At 43.2% G+C, this 17,870-nt stretch overlaps 2 protein-coding genes across 2 annotated transcripts; one reads left to right on the forward strand and one right to left on the reverse strand.

The window, feature by feature from the left end:
* Nucleotides 1-112: 112 nt before the first annotated feature.
* Nucleotides 113-3,292, forward strand: LOC118288645. The gene is made up of 3 exons (XM_035614944.2): nucleotides 113-308; nucleotides 729-914; nucleotides 2,672-3,292. Exons 1-3 carry the CDS (start codon nucleotides 209-211, stop codon nucleotides 2,995-2,997), a joined length of 612 nt encoding a protein of 203 aa, XP_035470837.1. The 5' UTR covers nucleotides 113-208; the 3' UTR covers nucleotides 2,998-3,292.
* On the reverse strand, nucleotides 3,251-16,534 carry gucy2ca (guanylate cyclase 2Ca). Its single transcript, XM_035614938.2, has 27 exons — nucleotides 15,521-16,534; nucleotides 13,707-13,819; nucleotides 13,188-13,255; nucleotides 12,878-13,096; nucleotides 12,663-12,781; nucleotides 11,923-12,022; nucleotides 11,698-11,809; nucleotides 11,455-11,599; nucleotides 10,932-11,017; nucleotides 10,708-10,825; nucleotides 10,485-10,566; nucleotides 10,147-10,240; nucleotides 9,722-9,784; nucleotides 9,536-9,607; nucleotides 9,339-9,443; nucleotides 9,056-9,142; nucleotides 8,721-8,853; nucleotides 8,484-8,621; nucleotides 8,093-8,181; nucleotides 7,865-7,956; nucleotides 7,375-7,533; nucleotides 6,568-6,760; nucleotides 5,786-5,960; nucleotides 5,203-5,301; nucleotides 4,867-4,961; nucleotides 4,656-4,732; nucleotides 3,251-4,452 (listed from the first exon to the last, which is right to left on the reverse strand). Exons 1-27 carry the CDS (start codon nucleotides 15,729-15,731, stop codon nucleotides 4,248-4,250), a joined length of 3,249 nt encoding a protein of 1,082 aa, XP_035470831.1. The 5' UTR covers nucleotides 15,732-16,534; the 3' UTR covers nucleotides 3,251-4,247.
* Nucleotides 16,535-17,870: the final 1,336 nt, after the last annotated feature.

The raw sequence follows: 17,870 nt of genomic DNA on the forward strand, positions 1-17,870 counted from the left end.
GATACAGAGTGAGCTCTCTGTGTCCCCAGAGACCCAGTGATTCACCCTTCTACTATCAAATGGGGGAACTGAAACATCTGTGGGGCAGTCTGCATTTCGTTTTAAATGCCCGCGTCACATCCCTCCTCTGCGTCTCACAGTCACCAACGCACGTTCAGAGGGAGGTAACGCTGCAGCAGGTCTCCGCACTGCTCCCCCTGTTTCAGCTATGGTCAAGAAGAACTGTTCTGCTGGTCAGAAGTGGGACACCCTCGTCAACGACTGTGTCTCCAGGGAGAAAACCCTAACCAAGACTGAACCACCAACAGGTCAGCGCTGACTGTTTTCTTTTCCTTTGAAAAGATTTTCCTTGCACCTGAGCAGAGCTGCTGTGCCAAATTTTTTTTGTAGTTGTCGTAAAATCCTAATTGTCTTAGTTTTAGAGTCAATGTTGGACTTGACGTTGTTTTCCGTCTTCTTTTTGGAGCCAACCCTTTAAGGGATTACGCCTGCTCGTGGTCTCTGATTAATTTAGTTGTCTGTTGAAGAGGGAGGCACAGAGCTCCCACATTAGGATAGATACCTATGTTGGCTTTAAAAAAAAAAGAAGATATCTTGGGTGTTATTTTTAAAACTGATGCTTGTAAATGTTTCTGCTCACGTCCGGATGAATAAATTGGGTTTTTACAGATGATGAGAATGTAAACTGTTTTTCTCTCAAATGTATTTAATCCGTCTGTTCCCCTCAGAACCGCCCCTGCCGGCTATTGTGGACCAGGTGAGAAACACGGCCCCCGCCACCCAGGTTGATGCAGTGACGGCGCTGAGTCCGGCGCTGTGGATCTTCGTGGTGCTGGCCACTGTGGGGTCCATCCTGGTTCTGGCTCTCTGGTTCGTCATATACAGACGACAAACCAGACCCAGCAGCACCCCAGGTAAGGACAACTTGCATTGATGTTTAATATGAGAAGATGATTTTATTTAATTTTAGGCTTTTCTGCTCTCGCAGAGGTAAGATATTGGGAGAGCAATATATTTAAAATACCATCTTTCTGTGCCTTTATTCAATAATTGAGCTTTAGAGGCCTAAGCCGGTGTGACTCGTGAAGCAAACACAGGCGTGTCAGACACTATAATGTGACAGGTAAAGGAATGGGTCGCTCAAGTTCTCTGATCCTCCCCACCTAATTATTTAAGCAGTGAAGTACTTTATATGCAGACAACAACATTTCGTTTTTCAAGCGTTCGTCAAGTGGAGGAAGTGGGGTTGCAGGCAGGCAGGCGATGAAGTGTGACGATCATCACAGCAGAAACACCACAGTTCCTGTTCTCTTCTTCTCACTCGTCCCATGGGTCTGCCCCCCGCTCTCCTACCGGCTATTCTGGTGTGAACACAAATCCGTTGGAGAGCAGGATGATATATAACCATGAAAACACAAACTGACAAAAAGAGAAGCAGTAAAATCTGAATCTCTTGCATCCAGCTATGTATGAACTTAATGTAAGAGCGGGACCAGGTGAAAGCCTCATTCTGTATCTATAAACTGGATATGTGAAAACTGCTGATGTCTGAGTTTACTTTGTGAAAACTACTGAATCTAAAGTAACCCCGGCAGTCCTGTGACAAGTCTTCAGCGGCTGCTTTGAATGACATCTTGTCCTGATGAAGGTCTCGATCGCTCCATATGGTAAATATGCCAACATGGCCATAATTTGAATCTAATGGAATGCAGCTTGTGTGCAGTCTTCTTAACCCAGTTATGTATAAAACAATGAGGGGAAGCTGCGCTCACTCATCAGCAGCATGCTTCTGTCTGTCAATAGACCTGTATCCACAGGACGAGTAGGAATGTAAAATCTTCATCAGCAGAGTGGAGGTCTTCAGCTTTGCCCGCTCAGCTTGTTGTGAAACACATTGGTTTCGCTCGTGATGTAATACAAGAGTCTGACGCTTGTCTTGTCATGTTTGAAAGTATTTTTGTTCACTAATCTCCTACATATTTCTGTCTGACATTTTGCATCCTTTAACAATTTCTGGTTTGACATGAAAATAATACCCTCTAATTGTCTTAAAGTAAAAAAAATGTATAGGTATGCAGCCACTTCACACTTTGACATAAACCAATATGGCCAATAAACCAATAAATGTACATTTAACAAGGTTAGTCAAGGTATGTTGTAATGGACTTTAACACATTATAAGCCTTTATTTAAAATATTTTCTACCCTCGCACCCTCTCAAATACCATTTTTTTCATTCATACACTTTATAACATCTGATTATGTTTCTAATGAATCAAATGAGGAGCTGAAGTGAATAACGTGATAGTGACACAGTGCCAGGAAAGAGTCTGACAAATCTAACATATTTTAGCCTTTAAATCAAGTGAAAACAATATTATACAATATAAGAAGAAAAGTAGGCACTAGATACTGGATGCGGTTGCACGGTTGATGAACCAAAATGCCTCTGTTTTCTTGTCTAGCCACTGTTTATTATATTTACTTGACTGGAAATCTTTGTGGCAAAAGAAAAGGGGAGCATTTGTAATTTATATCAGAAGAAAAAGAAGTGATGTGTTTAGTTTCAGAACCGTACATGTGCTGATCTTTGTCCGGATCCTATCACACAATATGTTCTAGTCAATGTAAATATTCCGAGACACTCATATCTCTATTGTTTGCGTTATAGGGGAGGCAGAGCCAGGACAGGAGTCGCTTCAGAAAACGGAGCCAAAGGCCACAATCCACCCGCTGCCCTCAGAAAGAAACGGTCAGGAGGAGATGTTTCTGAGAGCAGCAGAGGCCGTGTCCCCCTGTGCTCATCTGCACCTGGGGGCCCAAAGGGGCTCCGAGCGGGAGGAGGGCTTCATTGCATGTAGGGGCCATGCAAAGCATGCTGGGGAAGAGGCAGGCAGAGGGCAGTCTGCATGCAGCACAATGAGGGAGCACAACAGACTCCCACTTCCTGCCACAGAGCTGGGGGGAACTGCATTGGTTACAACCAAAACTGTATAGAGCGTGCGTGTGTTGGAAATGTTGAATATCTTTCTTTTTTAACACGTTTAATGGTTAAATAACATTAAACCCCCCATTTTTTTCCTTTTTTTACAGCTGTTGTTTTTTTCTCTCTCTACTGCTTGAAAAAATATGTTGTGATGTACTTTGGTGTCCACAAATAATATGACACTGTATATAGTTCAATGTATTTTACTGCAAAGTTTTGCCAAAAGAAAAAAGAAGAAAAAGAAAACTGCTCTCAAACTTGTGCCATATTTCAAACATCATTTAATAAAACACAAAACAAAAATCATCACAGAGACATTTCTGATGTTCTGAAAAAAAAGGTAGAATTGTTGTGGTGTAAAAGAGAACTATTATTGACAAGTATTGTGTGGATATAGTTTCACTGTCTTTGCAGCAGAAAAAGGCTATTTACATGGTAAATAATTTTGTCAAACTTTCTCAATCAGTGAGCTTCCAGCAGGCAACATCTAAACATAAATAGAAAACTGTTCAAGGCAAAGTCAACAAGAGTACATATGATATCTTTCCTCAATATCTCTATTCCTTTTCTTTTGAGAGAGAGAGAGAGAGAGAACTGACCATGATATACAAAGTATAACCCTCTCAAAGCACTTACCCTAACCCTCGTCAAATTCATTGCTAACATTCTTTGGAATTGGAAAATGCTCCCATGTGGTAGTATAAAAAATAAGACCATAGCAGACACCAACTAATAAACCTTTAATAAAGTGAGAAAGATAAAACCCATATTAGTATTCTTTATGCCATTTCTTACCGTTTTGGTCATGTTTCTTTCTTATAATGAATAAAAGATCAAATGTGATGATACAAAGTATGTGTGGAAATGTGTCGGTGCCACACAATACAAAAAGGAAATGAGATACAACTTAAGATGTTCTTTTGCTGAGCCAAAATCAACATCAAGAAGCAGTTAATTCGGGGTGATGGAAGGATAGTGTGTCCTCAGGGAGGGTGAAGGATGTGTGTGTGGGGGGGGGGACACGTGTGCAGCGTTGACGTCAGGGGAAATAAAGAGGAATAAACCCTTTGGCGGGCGCTTTTATCATTACATGAACACAAGTCTCCCCTTTGACATGCCTGCTTGTTCCGCAGCCGCTCGCTCTGGACAAGCAGAGCTGGCCAAGGAGACCCCACAGTGCTGATTCAGACGGGTACAGGTTGTGACGCACTCCGACAACGTCCACTTCCTGGCCAACATTGTACTAAGAGTTCCCCTGTGATCACAAGTAGGTGCTGGGGTTGTCGGTGACAGCCAGGTGGAAGTACTCCGGAGGGCTGTCGCTCTGCAGGCTGCCGCTCGTCTCCCTCCGACGGATTTTGGTGGACAGTGTCTTCCTCTTCTCGAAGCCCTCCCTCCCGCCACGCTTCTCCAGACTGGACACGATCATCTCGGCCAGGTCCTGCTGGAGCCGCTGGAAGTTCTCCCTGAGCGGTAACATCATGATTATTTGGGATTGTGGATACAAACAAGTCCTGAATGATATAAATGTACTACAAGTGCCAAAGCCCTGTCATTTTCTGTCAAATTTCTAAATCAAAGTAAATATTAGAGAAGGGATGAATCAAATGAGCAGGAAACTTTCAGTATTATGTGTTCACAAGAGAGTGTTCGAGGTAAATCTACTCACGCTGTTGGTGGTGTTGGCAGGTTGTATTTTCCCCCAGTCACCCCTGTTAACCAGTATGTCATCTCTTTTCCTTTACCCTGTGAGTAAAGTTTTCACACACACACACACACACAACCAATGTGATCTAGTAACCACTATTTTCACGGTTCACACTAGATGTCAATGCCTTGATAGATGAGCGCATAAAAAGCCAAAGCAAGCCCCAGCTCACCTTCAGGTACGTCTCTCCTCTCTTTTCATATTCAAACTTGCAGTCTGTCCTCTGCAGGATGCTGATGGTGGACTGGCTGACGTGAATTCTCAGAGCTGGAAAGACGACGTGAGGAAAAAAAACCTCTGAGTCTAACCCTCAGCTTTCTTAAATTCTGTGGATTTGACTGTGTGTGTGTGTGTGTGTGTGTGTGTGTGTGTGTGTGTGTGTGTGTGTGTGTGTGTGTGTGTGTGTGTGTGTGTGTGTGTGTGTGTGTGTGTGTGTGTGTGTGTGTGTGTGTGTGTGTGTGTGTGTGTGTGTGTGTGTGTGTGTGTGTGTGTGTGTGCTGTCTCTTACGCAGGCCTGTGGACTCCATGCGCGAGGTGGTGTTGACTGTATCTCCGAAGAGGCAGTAGCGAGGCATCTTGTTCCCCACCACTCCTGCGGCACATGGTCCTACACACAGAAACACACAACCATCATTAATGTCATTATCCAGTCAATTGATATAAGTTTATGTATCTCTATCTATTTTGTAACTTTTTTATCATTCTCAAAGGCGTGTTTGTCGGTGTCTGATTTGTTATCGGCTTATCATTAATATAATTCAGTCATTTGCTGTCAGTCACATGATTACAAGAAATAATCAAAACTGTGTTATGAGCCTTCTTTTGGTTTGGGCTTCATCTTCTCGCTTGTAATTTATGCCAGTCTGCCAGGTGTTGTAACAGTGCCACCTCCTGGGATTCTAATATTAGTGTTGACACACTCTCTTCCAATCTGACATGAGCAGAAACAATGTTATTACTTACTGATAAAAAACAAAGTTAAACTAAACTGCTAGTCTAGGAGACCAAAAACATATGCCTTTATATTGCTATAAAGTGGACTCGCTCGACAGATGTACATTAAATAAGATCAAATTAAACATGGCTGGTACCTGAATGTACACCAATGCGGATCCACAGGGGGATGCCAGGCAGGTGCTGCAACTCAAAAGTCCCCACAAAAGCCAGGATGTCCAGGGCCATGTGGGCGATGTCCACTGCATGCCTGTTGCCGTTGCGTTTGGGCAAACCTGAGGCAACCATGTACGCATCTCCTATTGTCTCAACCTGAGACACAATGGATGAAAAGCTTTATTGCTTAAAAAAATTCATGAAACAGTCAACCAACCACATATACTCGTTAACCCCAATCTCAACTTCTTCATAATACGAGATATACAACCAGAACTAGAATTACAGCTTCACAGTTTTTACGCCTCCACCGACCAGTTGCAGTTTACATCAATGCCTGTCCAGACATTTAGGAATTTGATAAAAGGTAAAAGTTATAAGTGTGTGAATGCTTGAGTTATGGCCTAAAACAATTTTTTTGTGAGGTCACCATCACATTGACCTTTCGTCAGTTCATCCTTGAGTCGAAAGTGAAAATGTAAAAAGGTCTTAAGTGTATTATGTAATTAGCACGTGAATCCTTGAGTTAGAGCAGAATCTAATCAGTTGAAGTGAAAGTTTGAAGCAAATTTGAGAAACATCCCTCAAAGCATTACTGACATGTCTCGTTCACCAAGAGTGGGATAAACAGATGCGTCCAGCCACGGCAACGCTGAGGCCGAAATCCAACAGAGACATCCGGACTTCCACCACCACGGCCCTGCGACCACTTTGTGTGTGCGTGTTTGACAGTCGATCATCAAAGACTCAATGGATGAGGTACCTTATAGACATCGTGATGGTCGAGGATGCTGTCAAAGTTCTTGTAGATGTCGTTGAGCATGTCGACCACCTCCATGGGCGTGCTGTAGTGGCAGAGGGTGGTGAAACCCACGATGTCGCTGAAATAAATAGTCACCTCCTCAAACAGCTCCGGCTCCACTCTGCCGGTCTCCTTCAGGGAACGCACCACTGGGCTGAGGAAGAGGGAGAGCCTTCCCTTATCAATGACGTTCAAATTGCGACGAGTTGCAGTTACATATATGTTTTGCTTCAAAGCTGGGGGGAAAAAATCCTAAACATTCCTTAACATACGCAACAACATGAACACAAAAACGGATCCTACATCCAGACTTGATAAAAAAAATTGTTAAAATATGTATATTTTTTAAATGTTGCTGTATGTTGCACCCTCACAAATAAGTCAAAATGCCATCCTCCCTCTAGCTCCGCCAAGAGGGGGAAAAAATCTTGACCAAATATTGTACATCATGTCCACAAGCCAGTCGCAAACATGTCTGTCTGCCATTTGGCACAAGTCGGGAAGCATAGAGTGGGTTTCTCAAAGCTTCTTCACTGAAAATATATACCTGCTATTGCTGGAAATTATGCTCTCATCAGCAGCGTTTTTAATCAGTATAGACAAAAAGTGCTCTACACATCTGGGGGGAGACTGTGCAGGGATGAGTGATAATTCATCCGTGGGTTTTGTCAGTATAGCGGCAACGTCTTTTACACATCTCACCCTTTGTCAAGCTCTGAACACGTTCCCTGTTTTTTTGTTGTGTCACAGATATTGCACAAACCGTACCCGGGCAGCAGCATGAAGTTGAGCCGATCAGCTCGGTCCCTCTCAGCCTTGTACAAAGACGTCCTCTCCTCCACCAGACGCTCCAGGGTCCTCGAGTAGTTCTGCAGGCGCCGGATCAGATTGTCCATGTACGTCTCAGTGGCTTGGTTGTGTAGGTTACTGGGAAAGAGGAAACGTACAGTGTATACATAATTACTAACACTGTTCATATCATTTGAATGTTTCTGATTTAATTAATCAATTAAACAATTAATTGCACCGAAGAGTATGACATACACCAAATGGCCAAAAATATGTGGACATCCTCCCTGACCTTTTTTTTTCCCGCTCCTACATGAAATCTTGTGGAAACCCTGTTTTGAACTGAGATGATCACCAACCATGTACTGTATGTGTGTGTTAAGAACTGGTGTCCACACACAATTGGCCGTGTAGTATGTTACATAAATGATTAGGACTCCAACTACATGAATGTGTGCTATTTACGTACCTGAAGATCTTACCCAGAGTCACCTCTATTTTTTTAAAATCTGGCCTCCGCTCTGGGTCTTCGTCCCAGCAGTTCTTTATTAGCATGTACAACTGTAAACACACACACATGCAGACAGAGAGAGAATCAGAGCGAGGGGAGCGTCTTCTCAACCAACAAACGTTGCGCTCAGTCTGCGGTGTCACCGTGACAGCAAATGTCCTCCTCAGTGTTCGGTGGCTCTCGTACCTCGATCTCCCTCTCTGATGCACTCTCATAGTTGAGTTCCGGTCTGAACACGCTCATGTCGGTGGGATACTGGACTCTGTGGATCTTCTCTGAGGGAATCACACAATCGTCAGGAGAACAAGGTGAGCAGGATTATTGTGCGCGGTTGTTCATGATGTGCTTCTTGCCCTGACACTGTTTTTTGGGCTCAGACCAAATTGTTGAAATTCAAGTCAGTCCGCATCTGTTAATACATTAGTAATGTAGATTTCTAAAAGAATCAATTTGTAATTATTGCCATTGTACAAAATATTCCCTTCAAATCAAACAGAATATACATTTGCTCACATTTGATCAAGTGAGTTTGAGACGGTTTGTTTGTTTTGCCGATGATGGTGCTGTAACGGCCTACCTGTGATGTCAGAGCAGAGCTGTGTATAGAACGGGCAACGCCTCACAATGATCTCATGGGCAATGATGGCATAGCTGTAGACGTCCCCTTTTTGAGACACCCCACCTTTACGGAGATGCTCCGGGGCTGTCCACAAATCTGAGAGGGGAGGGGAGGAGAGGAGAGAGTGAGCTGCTGGTCCTCTCAGGGTTCGGATCGATAATCAGCCGCTATGACGGTTGAGAAGCTCAACCTCACCTCGGCCTGGACTGAGGATGGTGTGGCAGCCAAAGTCAGTGATCTTGACCACCATGCGGTTGTCAACCACGCAGTTGGTGGACTTGAGGCGTCCGTGCATTTCAATATTACTGGAGTGGAGATATGACATGCCCTGCAGGGGAGGAAAAGCAGTGGGGTGGTCTTTAATCCTGGATGTTTGCACAGAACAGCAAAACTTTATCGAATACTACTGAGGGGAAATAAATCCTGTTAAGTACTGAAAACGATGTAGTTCGCTTCCCACAGTCGTTTGTCCTCCTGAGAGAAGAGCTAAATACACAAACGAGGAGAAACGAAAGGAACAGTTGACAAACCTTGGCTATGTCGTACATGACTGATATCTTAAATTCCATATCCATGAAACTTTCATCTGGGTAGGAGATCCTGTCGTTCAGGATGTACTAGAGGGGGAAAAACAGATAAAGATCACTTAACCTCCTTGAAATTGTTAAAGGTGTTTTGCCCTGCAAATTGGGGGTTTGGGGGGGGAGTGTCCTCCACTGTGCTGATAAACTACTGAAGGATGAAATACACCGATAGTAAGGAATAAGGAACGGTGGAAGCTGTGAGTGAGAGTAAGTGACATTCCGCTCTCACCCGGAGGGATCCCCGCTGACACAGCTCAAACACGCCGAACACACCGTACTCAAACTTCACTGTGCCGTAGAACTTGGTCAGGTTGTAATAATCGATGCGCAGCAGCTGAAACATGAAGAGACGGAGGGAGGGGAGCAGGTGAGGAGGGGAGACGGCGTCCAAATGCTCTGAAGCTTTAAAAACCTCTGGTGTCTCACCGTGTTGAGCTCAATCCTCTGGTCCTCGTTGAAGTCGCCGTCTGAGTGTTTCAGCTCTTTCAAGATTACCGGCTGGAGAGCAGAGACGAAGATGAGACACACTCAAACACAAAGGCGTGGTCGTCTCTTTCTCTTGACGCTTCTGTACGACTAAGCATTCATTTTTGCAGGTTGGACTGCTGGTACCTTCTTGTCATAGCGTCCTCGGTGAGAGAAGAACGCGCTGTCCTTCCTCTTAACTTCATCAATCTGTGACGTAAAGATGCACCATGTCCAGTGAGAGAGGAGGGGAGATTGCAATGAAACACAGGTCATCACGCGGTACCTCCTTTATGGTAACAGCGAGTGACGAATGTCAACTCATTCAAATGCGTCTAAAAACGTACTCTTTACAGTGGAGGAAAGTAGCTCAAATCAGGATTATACAAAATAAAATAAAACAAGTTCCCGTATTGTGCTTCAGCGTATACATTTCAGAGGGATATATTAAACTTTTCCCTCCACTACTTAAACTTCGACCTGTGGCCCGTGAACAGAAGCAGTTGCTGCTATATACTGTACGTGTACTCTAACTGACATGTAGGAAGCAGTGGATGAATGAGGCTGTTTACCTTCAGTGAGACTTCCTTCTCATCCAGTGGACCAATCAGGTGCGAGTCAATGTGCGACCACCTCTTCTGCATGAGACGCTCTTTCCTGTTCTGCCTAATGATATTCACACGCGCGCGCCCACACAATGAGTACAGGGGGCATTTGTGGTAAAAGCTTTATACAGTTTCTGTGCTTCGACTAAAACCGCCTTTAGTCGCGGTGGCATTCAATCGTAGCCTGAAGTGTTGACCCGTCCATCTGCTGCCCTGAATACAAACACTCGAGCTTTGTCTTGTAAAAAATGTAAATTGTGCATGTGACAGCTGGGATAAAGCGGTGAGATGTGTCTCCTCTGTACCTGTAGAAGATGAGAGCGATGGCCGTCACCACAATGACACTGAAGCTCAGAACGATCACAATCACGTCCTGCATATTTAAACCTGGAGGCAAACACACACACACATAGTGGCCTTAACAACAAATGTTTATAAATGTTAATATTTATATAGGCTCAGTCTATGTACGGAGAATTCACACGCTCCCTCAGACCCAAAGAGAAACTGTGCAGTATGGTGTATTACTGTGTGGATTTTCGGGCACGTCTTTGGGCAGTCGACCCTCTTCCCACGGCAGGACGGGGTTCAACTGCATCACCGTGGATTTATTCCGCGAAGTATCAAACACCAACAGGATTTCATACTGGAGAGGGACAAGGCATGGAAACAAACGTTCACCTTTACACCGACTCGAGCGAAGCAGCTAATTTGTTTGGCTTCAGATCTGACCGAATGGACAGTAGTCTCACCTTGCCAGTCACAGGCGAGGTGTAAAGCATAGAGAAGTTAGCGTCTCTGTCACCATATTCATCAAGCACATAGTGTCCTCCCATACCTGCTCGAAGAAAACACACACACAGCAGAGAAATAATGTTTAGTTTAATTACAACGTAGTCAAAGAACTTTTTGACAAATAGCTCAGACCCCAAAGAAAGTCATTTGAAACTGCAACCATCAAATATTTCGTGTTTTTAAAACAAAAAAACAATTTTACATTTTAGCAATTGATCACATAATAAAACATATATCAATATAATCAATCCATAAAAACAAATCATTTCAGCTCCAACTGCAGGCATCACAAATCACACTGCTGCATTTGCGAACCGGGAGCATCTTGTGAACCCCCTGCGTTTTTTGCCTTCAAGGACGGAGAATGAAAAATAAGCACATTTCACATGATGCCTGTGTTCAATTGGTGTCTACGCACTCCATTTTGCACTGTGATTCCGCCTCCCACTCGGATGCTAACCTCGCGCTATCACTACGTACCATTGAAGGAGGTGTTTCCAAATGGGTTGTCACTCAGAGGCACATCGTTAGATGCCCTGTGGCGCTGGTGGCTGAGCATTCTCTCTCTGAGCACTTTGCCAAACAGCAGAGTGCCGTCATGATACCCTGCCACATAGTCATTTATCTGCCCATCAGGTGGGAGGACAGAGAAAGACAGTCAGACTGTTATACCACACTGTAACCACTTCCCTACACAGTGTTTGTTTGCGACGCGCAGCTCACCGTGTTGTTGTACGACGAGTTCGATCCAGTGCTGAAGTTCCTCTGTGGCAGAGTGATCACCAGGACGTCCTGCATCACTTTACTGGATGTTGTGTTGACGTAATAATCCGGGCTGGGGGAAGGTAAAGGGCGTCAATGTGCATCAGCATCCCTTCTACACATTGAATATGTCACATCACGCATTGAGAAGATTCATCAATTGTTAGAGTGTAAAAGCAAGCTTACGTGTAAACATCGAGGAGAATGAACATGATGTCCTTGTGTATCTGGCCCACCATCCCCTTTATTGAAACAATCTCGTCACGGCTCCCACATAAGATGAAAACTGAAATGAAGAAATCCGTGTTCACGATATCAGACCTGTGACACTTAACAGCTGCAAGCATGAGCGACAAGCTCGTGTTCCTGTGTTTTCAAGCAAAAGAGGGCAAGTGATGAGCAAGTTTGCTCTGCCCAGACGTAAGAAATGAGAACAGAGTCAAATAAAAGAAACACAAAACTAGGTTGACACAGTTAGTTGCCCTTGACTAGAGTAATAGCCAAGGAGATAGTAAGAGTTAATTCCGCAGCTCTTTTCTTTTTCCGAGTTATCCTGCTGATAAAAAAAACAACTTACGAACCGAACCAATCACACAACCTCCTTGGCAGCGGTACAGTCATCATCACCAAACACCACAAAGTGCAGCTGAGACTGTTGTTTTAGTTTTGCATCATTAGTTTTGGTCATAAACCCATGCTGGACTGACAATCCATCCAACAGGCTTTAATGTGTGCTCATTCTGTAGCAAATAATTTGCACATCCAGTTATTTTTTTTCAAATTCTCCAACCCGCTCAGTGTTTCACATTGGGATGTTTTGACTCCTCGTGACATGTGTTGTGACTGTTCAGATCAGTTCTGATCCGTTGACTCATGTCGGATCTGCAGCTCACAGACATTTAACTCTTAAACAGAACAATACCCACTGTTGCTGTGTCTTTTGTGTGCAGTCAGGGCATCCTTCAGCTCGTCCTCGCCACGCAGCATCTCTCTGTTTGTCTCTCTGGCAAAGTTCGCAGAGGGTGCTTCCAATGCATTGATGTACCTGCGGCGATAAAACAAAAGGAGACACAATGGCACGTGCTGGAACAATGCTGCCTAACGGAGCTACAGTGTCACTCAAGTGGCCCTGTCGTCTCACCAGAAGCAGTCCTCGGACACATTGATGGACTTCTTGTAGACATAGACATTCCTCCAAACACCCTTAAATGGCAAGGTTTCCTTCATGAAGTTGACGAATAAGTCTGAGATCTTGCGTGCCGGAGGCAGGATTCGGGTCAGTTTGGGCTTATAGTCGCACGAGAGACCGAAGCTCCCGGCTGAGATGATGGGAATGCTCAGGCTCAGGCCAATTTCATCACTAAGGCAAACAACAGGGTTTGGGGGAGTCAGAAATCAGTCAGTTGTTAAGCATGTGTATGTAATATAGAGAGGAACAAAGTTATACTCACTCCACCAACTGGAATGTGGCATAAGTGCAGGAAGGCCCCAGCATGACGCATCCGATTTCGCCATTATCCTGTATGGTACATGCAGTTATTCTGTCATCGGTGTGTCACCCAGAAACAGTTTTTGAAACAATATGAATCAACAGTCTGTGATTTCAGGGCCTGTCTGGCGTAACTTTGACCTCTTTTCTTGGTCTATGCCTCTTTGTGATTTCCCAGAATCCCCAGTAAACTTTTCTAAACTTATCTCATAAGCAGGAGCATTTGCAGAGATTGAAAAAAAAAAGAAAGAATCACACCTCAACATACAGCATCCTGTAGCTGCACTGCACTGTGGTCTATTTCAGCTAAAAGTTGTGGATATTTGTATCTCTGATTTCTATTGCTGCAGTGGCAACTTCCACAGTGGTTGATCATTGACTGTGTGAAATCAGAAATTGACTTTTACTCTTGATTTTTAATGACACAATTGATACTGTTGTCCACCTATCTTTTTGCAGAAGCTCCAAGAACCACACTCACATACAGCTTCTTGAGTATCGCCACTCCCTCGCAGGTACTGCTCCCGCAGCCCTGCCGGTTGTACACGGTGGTGTTGAAGCCACTGAAGTTTGCCGTCAAATTGAAGTTTAAGTCTTGAGTCATGGAAACAAGATAAGAGTTATTAATACTGAATAATGACCTCTTTAATACCTTCAATCTGCTCTGTGTTGAGATTAGATTAAAGTGATTTATCATGAACTGGGGGGTAAGAAGAGTACACACATACACCCATGGTGACTGAAATAGCATGATGATATTGTTTTATTTATTGAATTAAAAGTAGAAGAAATTTAGAAAATTATTGGAGAACCAGCTTGAGGATAAGTGGTAACACCAATGGGTCAAATCCTAAAATCGTTTTTCTATTTCTGCACAAGGAATAGTTTAACATTTTATGACATAATGTTATTTGCAATCTTGTGTCAGGTTATTTCAGATTTAATAAAACGTTGAAGAAATGGGGGGAAACAGCAGGGCTCTGTCAAAAAGAAACTAATCACTGATGAGCGCCGAGATTATCCAGCTCTGGTTTTCAGATGGGGTTATTTGCTCGATTCATTCTAGATCAAAACCAGTGGCTTCCTGGAGTCTTCGCTGGTTGTCTAGTTGGAAATCAAATCTCAATAGCTTTTTTGGTACCGACCTCAATGTGTCCATAGCACAGAGTATTGCAAACTTTCAAGAAACAAAATAAACATTGAATTTCTGATCTGGTCTTGTTCATTTTATTCTATAACTTTGAAACAAAAACATCCTGATTTCAAATCACATTTTTTTTCTGATCTCATCTATCTGACATCAGATTTAATCCTTGCTTGCGGCTGCTTTTGTTGAGAGAAGATTTGATGTTGAAATCATGCCACATAATCACACAACATCCATGGTTGGAATCAGGCCAGGGATATTTGTTGCATGTCATGTCCCTTCTCTCTTCTCCCGTGCATGTGTCTTGTCTGCTTCTTCGCTGTTGTCTAATAATATTAATGGCTTGCCAGACCACGTCGCATTTGAGAATGGTCCAGGAACCTCACAGCTTATTTTTGATTTACGAGAGTCATTATCAATTTGGATGCAACACGTGAGGTAGTCTGTGCATTATGCTGTAAGAGCAGTTGTTTTTGAGAAAATGCTCTATTCCAGTTGTATATTAGTCGGGATTAGCAGATTCAACAGGTCTCTCCACAACAGCGGCAGCCATCTTGGTTGCTAAAGGGAAATGCTCCAGTGGCGCCTCTCTGTCAGTCATCATATCAAACCTGGCCCATTTTCCGATCAACGTTTGTGATTGGCCCGACCAGTCAAAACTGATTGTCAAATAGAAATTAAAAAATTGCTCGAACATATTACTTATAATCCATTTGAAAAAAAATTTTTATTCATCTGTAAATACTCCATCAAGAAAAGGAGAAAAAGAAAAAGAATTGTCAAAAGGTTTTGGGCTGTATTTTGATCATCTTTATCATCGTCAGCATTCTTTCATTTACAAAGTGATGACCTCTTCTTAGTCAACAGCATGTAGAACATTTAAAGTCATTTAAAATATCACTGCTGATGTCCAGCCTTTTAAAAACAAGAAACCACATCACACTTGCCTCGTTACATTCACGTCCTAGCTGTCCCTCCTACAGCCATGGAGGAATTCTACCAGTTCTATTTTCTTACTTTTTACGTTTTGTCGTCTTTCTTTTTTGTAATAATTAGTTTTCATTGGCCGATACAAAGCAATGTGTTTGTCAATTGCTTTCACTTGTTGTTACCTGTGGGATCCATATTTAGGAACAATTAGTCCGTACCGTTTTTTTCGTTCTCCAGCGTGTCCTCTTCGATAGCTTGCTCCACAGCCTTCTGCACAAGTGGTCGACTCCACTCGTAAGTGTTGTCCTCAAGCAGTACAGCATTTATGGCGTATTTACGGTTCGACGACAAACAGTCATCTAGCATCTGGTTTGTGACCACCGCCATTATCAGCCCTCCCAGGTAAAGTAAACTGTGTAAGCTGCGCATCTTGATCCTTGAGAATTTTCCTTGTCCTCTCAGAGTTGCGTGTCTTCTCCACAGTTTCTACATGTCAAAAGTATGGATAAGTCTGTGCAGACAAAAGGCAGGCTGAACGCTGGTCTTGAGGTTTATCCACCCGAACTGATCTTCTCCATTGACAACATAAGTCCAAAAACCAGAGGTGAACAGGGCTCTTCGGTGACGAAGCAGAACTCGCACTATCGCTTGGTTCACTGTCCAGCATCCACACAGGAGAAGGAAACCAACTTTTGTGTAAGGTAGTAACCCTCACCCCTTTTAGTAAATGGTAAAGAAAATGTGGATTGAAGACGTGAAAAGCAGTCCTGACACCAAGTTGTTCCTCCAGTGGAAGCCGGAGATCAATAATCCTCCACCTTGGTATGGGCTGGTCTACCTGTCCTCAGTGTTAATGAACAACTGGCGTCCGTCAAGGCACCCGTCAGAGGGAGGGTAGGGCAGGAAAGACTCCCACACTCCATCGGAGCTGATGTCTTTCTTAGAAACTTACTGAGCTCGTAATTTATTGTGTTTGCAAACATGGAGGTTTAGGCCCTTGCTCCATATAACATCTCGGGACTGAACAAACCCGTCAGAGATTATTTCAAAAATGTCCATTTCTGACCAGTTTGTCAGCAACAGCCTGCGAGTAAGTTTGAGGAAAAGCGCCAAAATCTTTGCAATGACAATAATAGATCAGTTCTGGTCTCATGGCTTGTAGAAGGTAAACAAAAACAAAAAAAAACCTTACATGTAGAGAGTGGAATCAGTGCTGACAAATACTATGCCTTTTTTGTCTCAATCTGTTTTGTTCTGAGGGCAGACGGAGGCGGGGGGAAAGCTAACATGGTGAGAGGAGCAAAGGTCAAAGGAGGCCATAAAAGTGAAGGCTTGCGTGGAGCTGATAAATATTGTCTGCTATAAAAGCAGGGCGGATTAAGTCTATAAAAGTCCTGGCCAAACTTCTGAACCACGTGTCACCTCGTTTTGAGAAAACCAGCTTTAATCCTTCCAATACTATTCGAGTGGGCTGTTAATGTTACACTTCAGCACATCTTCTGATGTGCAATCATTTTGAGTGAGAAGATTTTTCATCTTTTCTTCAGACTAATCAGTTAATCCTTTGGCCTAAGGACAATTTTCACATTTGAGAAGCTTAAACAAGAGAACATTTGAATTAATTTTTGATTGGTTAGTGCTTCATTTTCTGTTGATTGGCCAATTGTTTAATCGGTTTAACCATTGCAGCTCCACAACAGTGTTGGAAAAGACATTTTCTGAACCTGCTGCCACAGTAAAAGTTGCATTATGGTAAATTTATCAATGCTTAAAGAAACAATAATCCTTTATTAACCTTCTCTTAAATTTCTGGCTCTAACCAAATTTTACCGGCTACACATCCATCTACACAGTCCCCGAGTCGTCTCACGTAATCTTGAAATTGTGCTGAAATATTTTGTCACTACTCACAGTTTAAATACGTTAATCAGACTATTCTCTTTATCTGTTTTGGCACATTTACCAGTTAAATGTGCTCAGGTATCTTTTACAGTGTTTACAATGTACACACTGTTATCCTATTGCCCGTCCTAAATCTTGCTTGTATCACTCCATTGTCTTTCTCACACTGCTCTGCTGCTTCCCTGCTGATTGGAGAGAATTAAAGACATGAGAATTGCATAGGTGAATTTAAATGAGCTTGCCATCAGTGGGATATATGTTACATATTTGTCAGTTCAAAAAATTTGCCCTTTCAAAATCACTGCTGTGCACACGGAACACAACATGTGAGATTACACAGACACGTGTGTCCTGTTGAATTTCCTTTCATAAACTCACATTTAACACCAAACCCACGACATTATTACGCTGTGCGAGTCTACCACAGAAAACAAACAGAAAAAAACGGGCTCACGCTCAACACCTCCAACAAAATCTCCTGTCCTTCCAGTACAGTACATCATCACTCAGTTTCCTGTCTGGCCACCACCTTACTGGGTCATAAAGGTCTTAAACAAACACACACACACACACACACACACACACACAGTATGACGTTGTAATAACATGGTTGGTAGGGGCACAGTCATTTACACAGTTTAATGCCGAGAGGATTTCCATCTCAAC

The sequence above is a fragment of the Scophthalmus maximus genome, chromosome 17 (assembly GCF_022379125.1).
Source record: "Scophthalmus maximus strain ysfricsl-2021 chromosome 17, ASM2237912v1, whole genome shotgun sequence".
Classification (NCBI taxonomy): Eukaryota; Metazoa; Chordata; class Actinopteri; order Pleuronectiformes; family Scophthalmidae; genus Scophthalmus; species Scophthalmus maximus.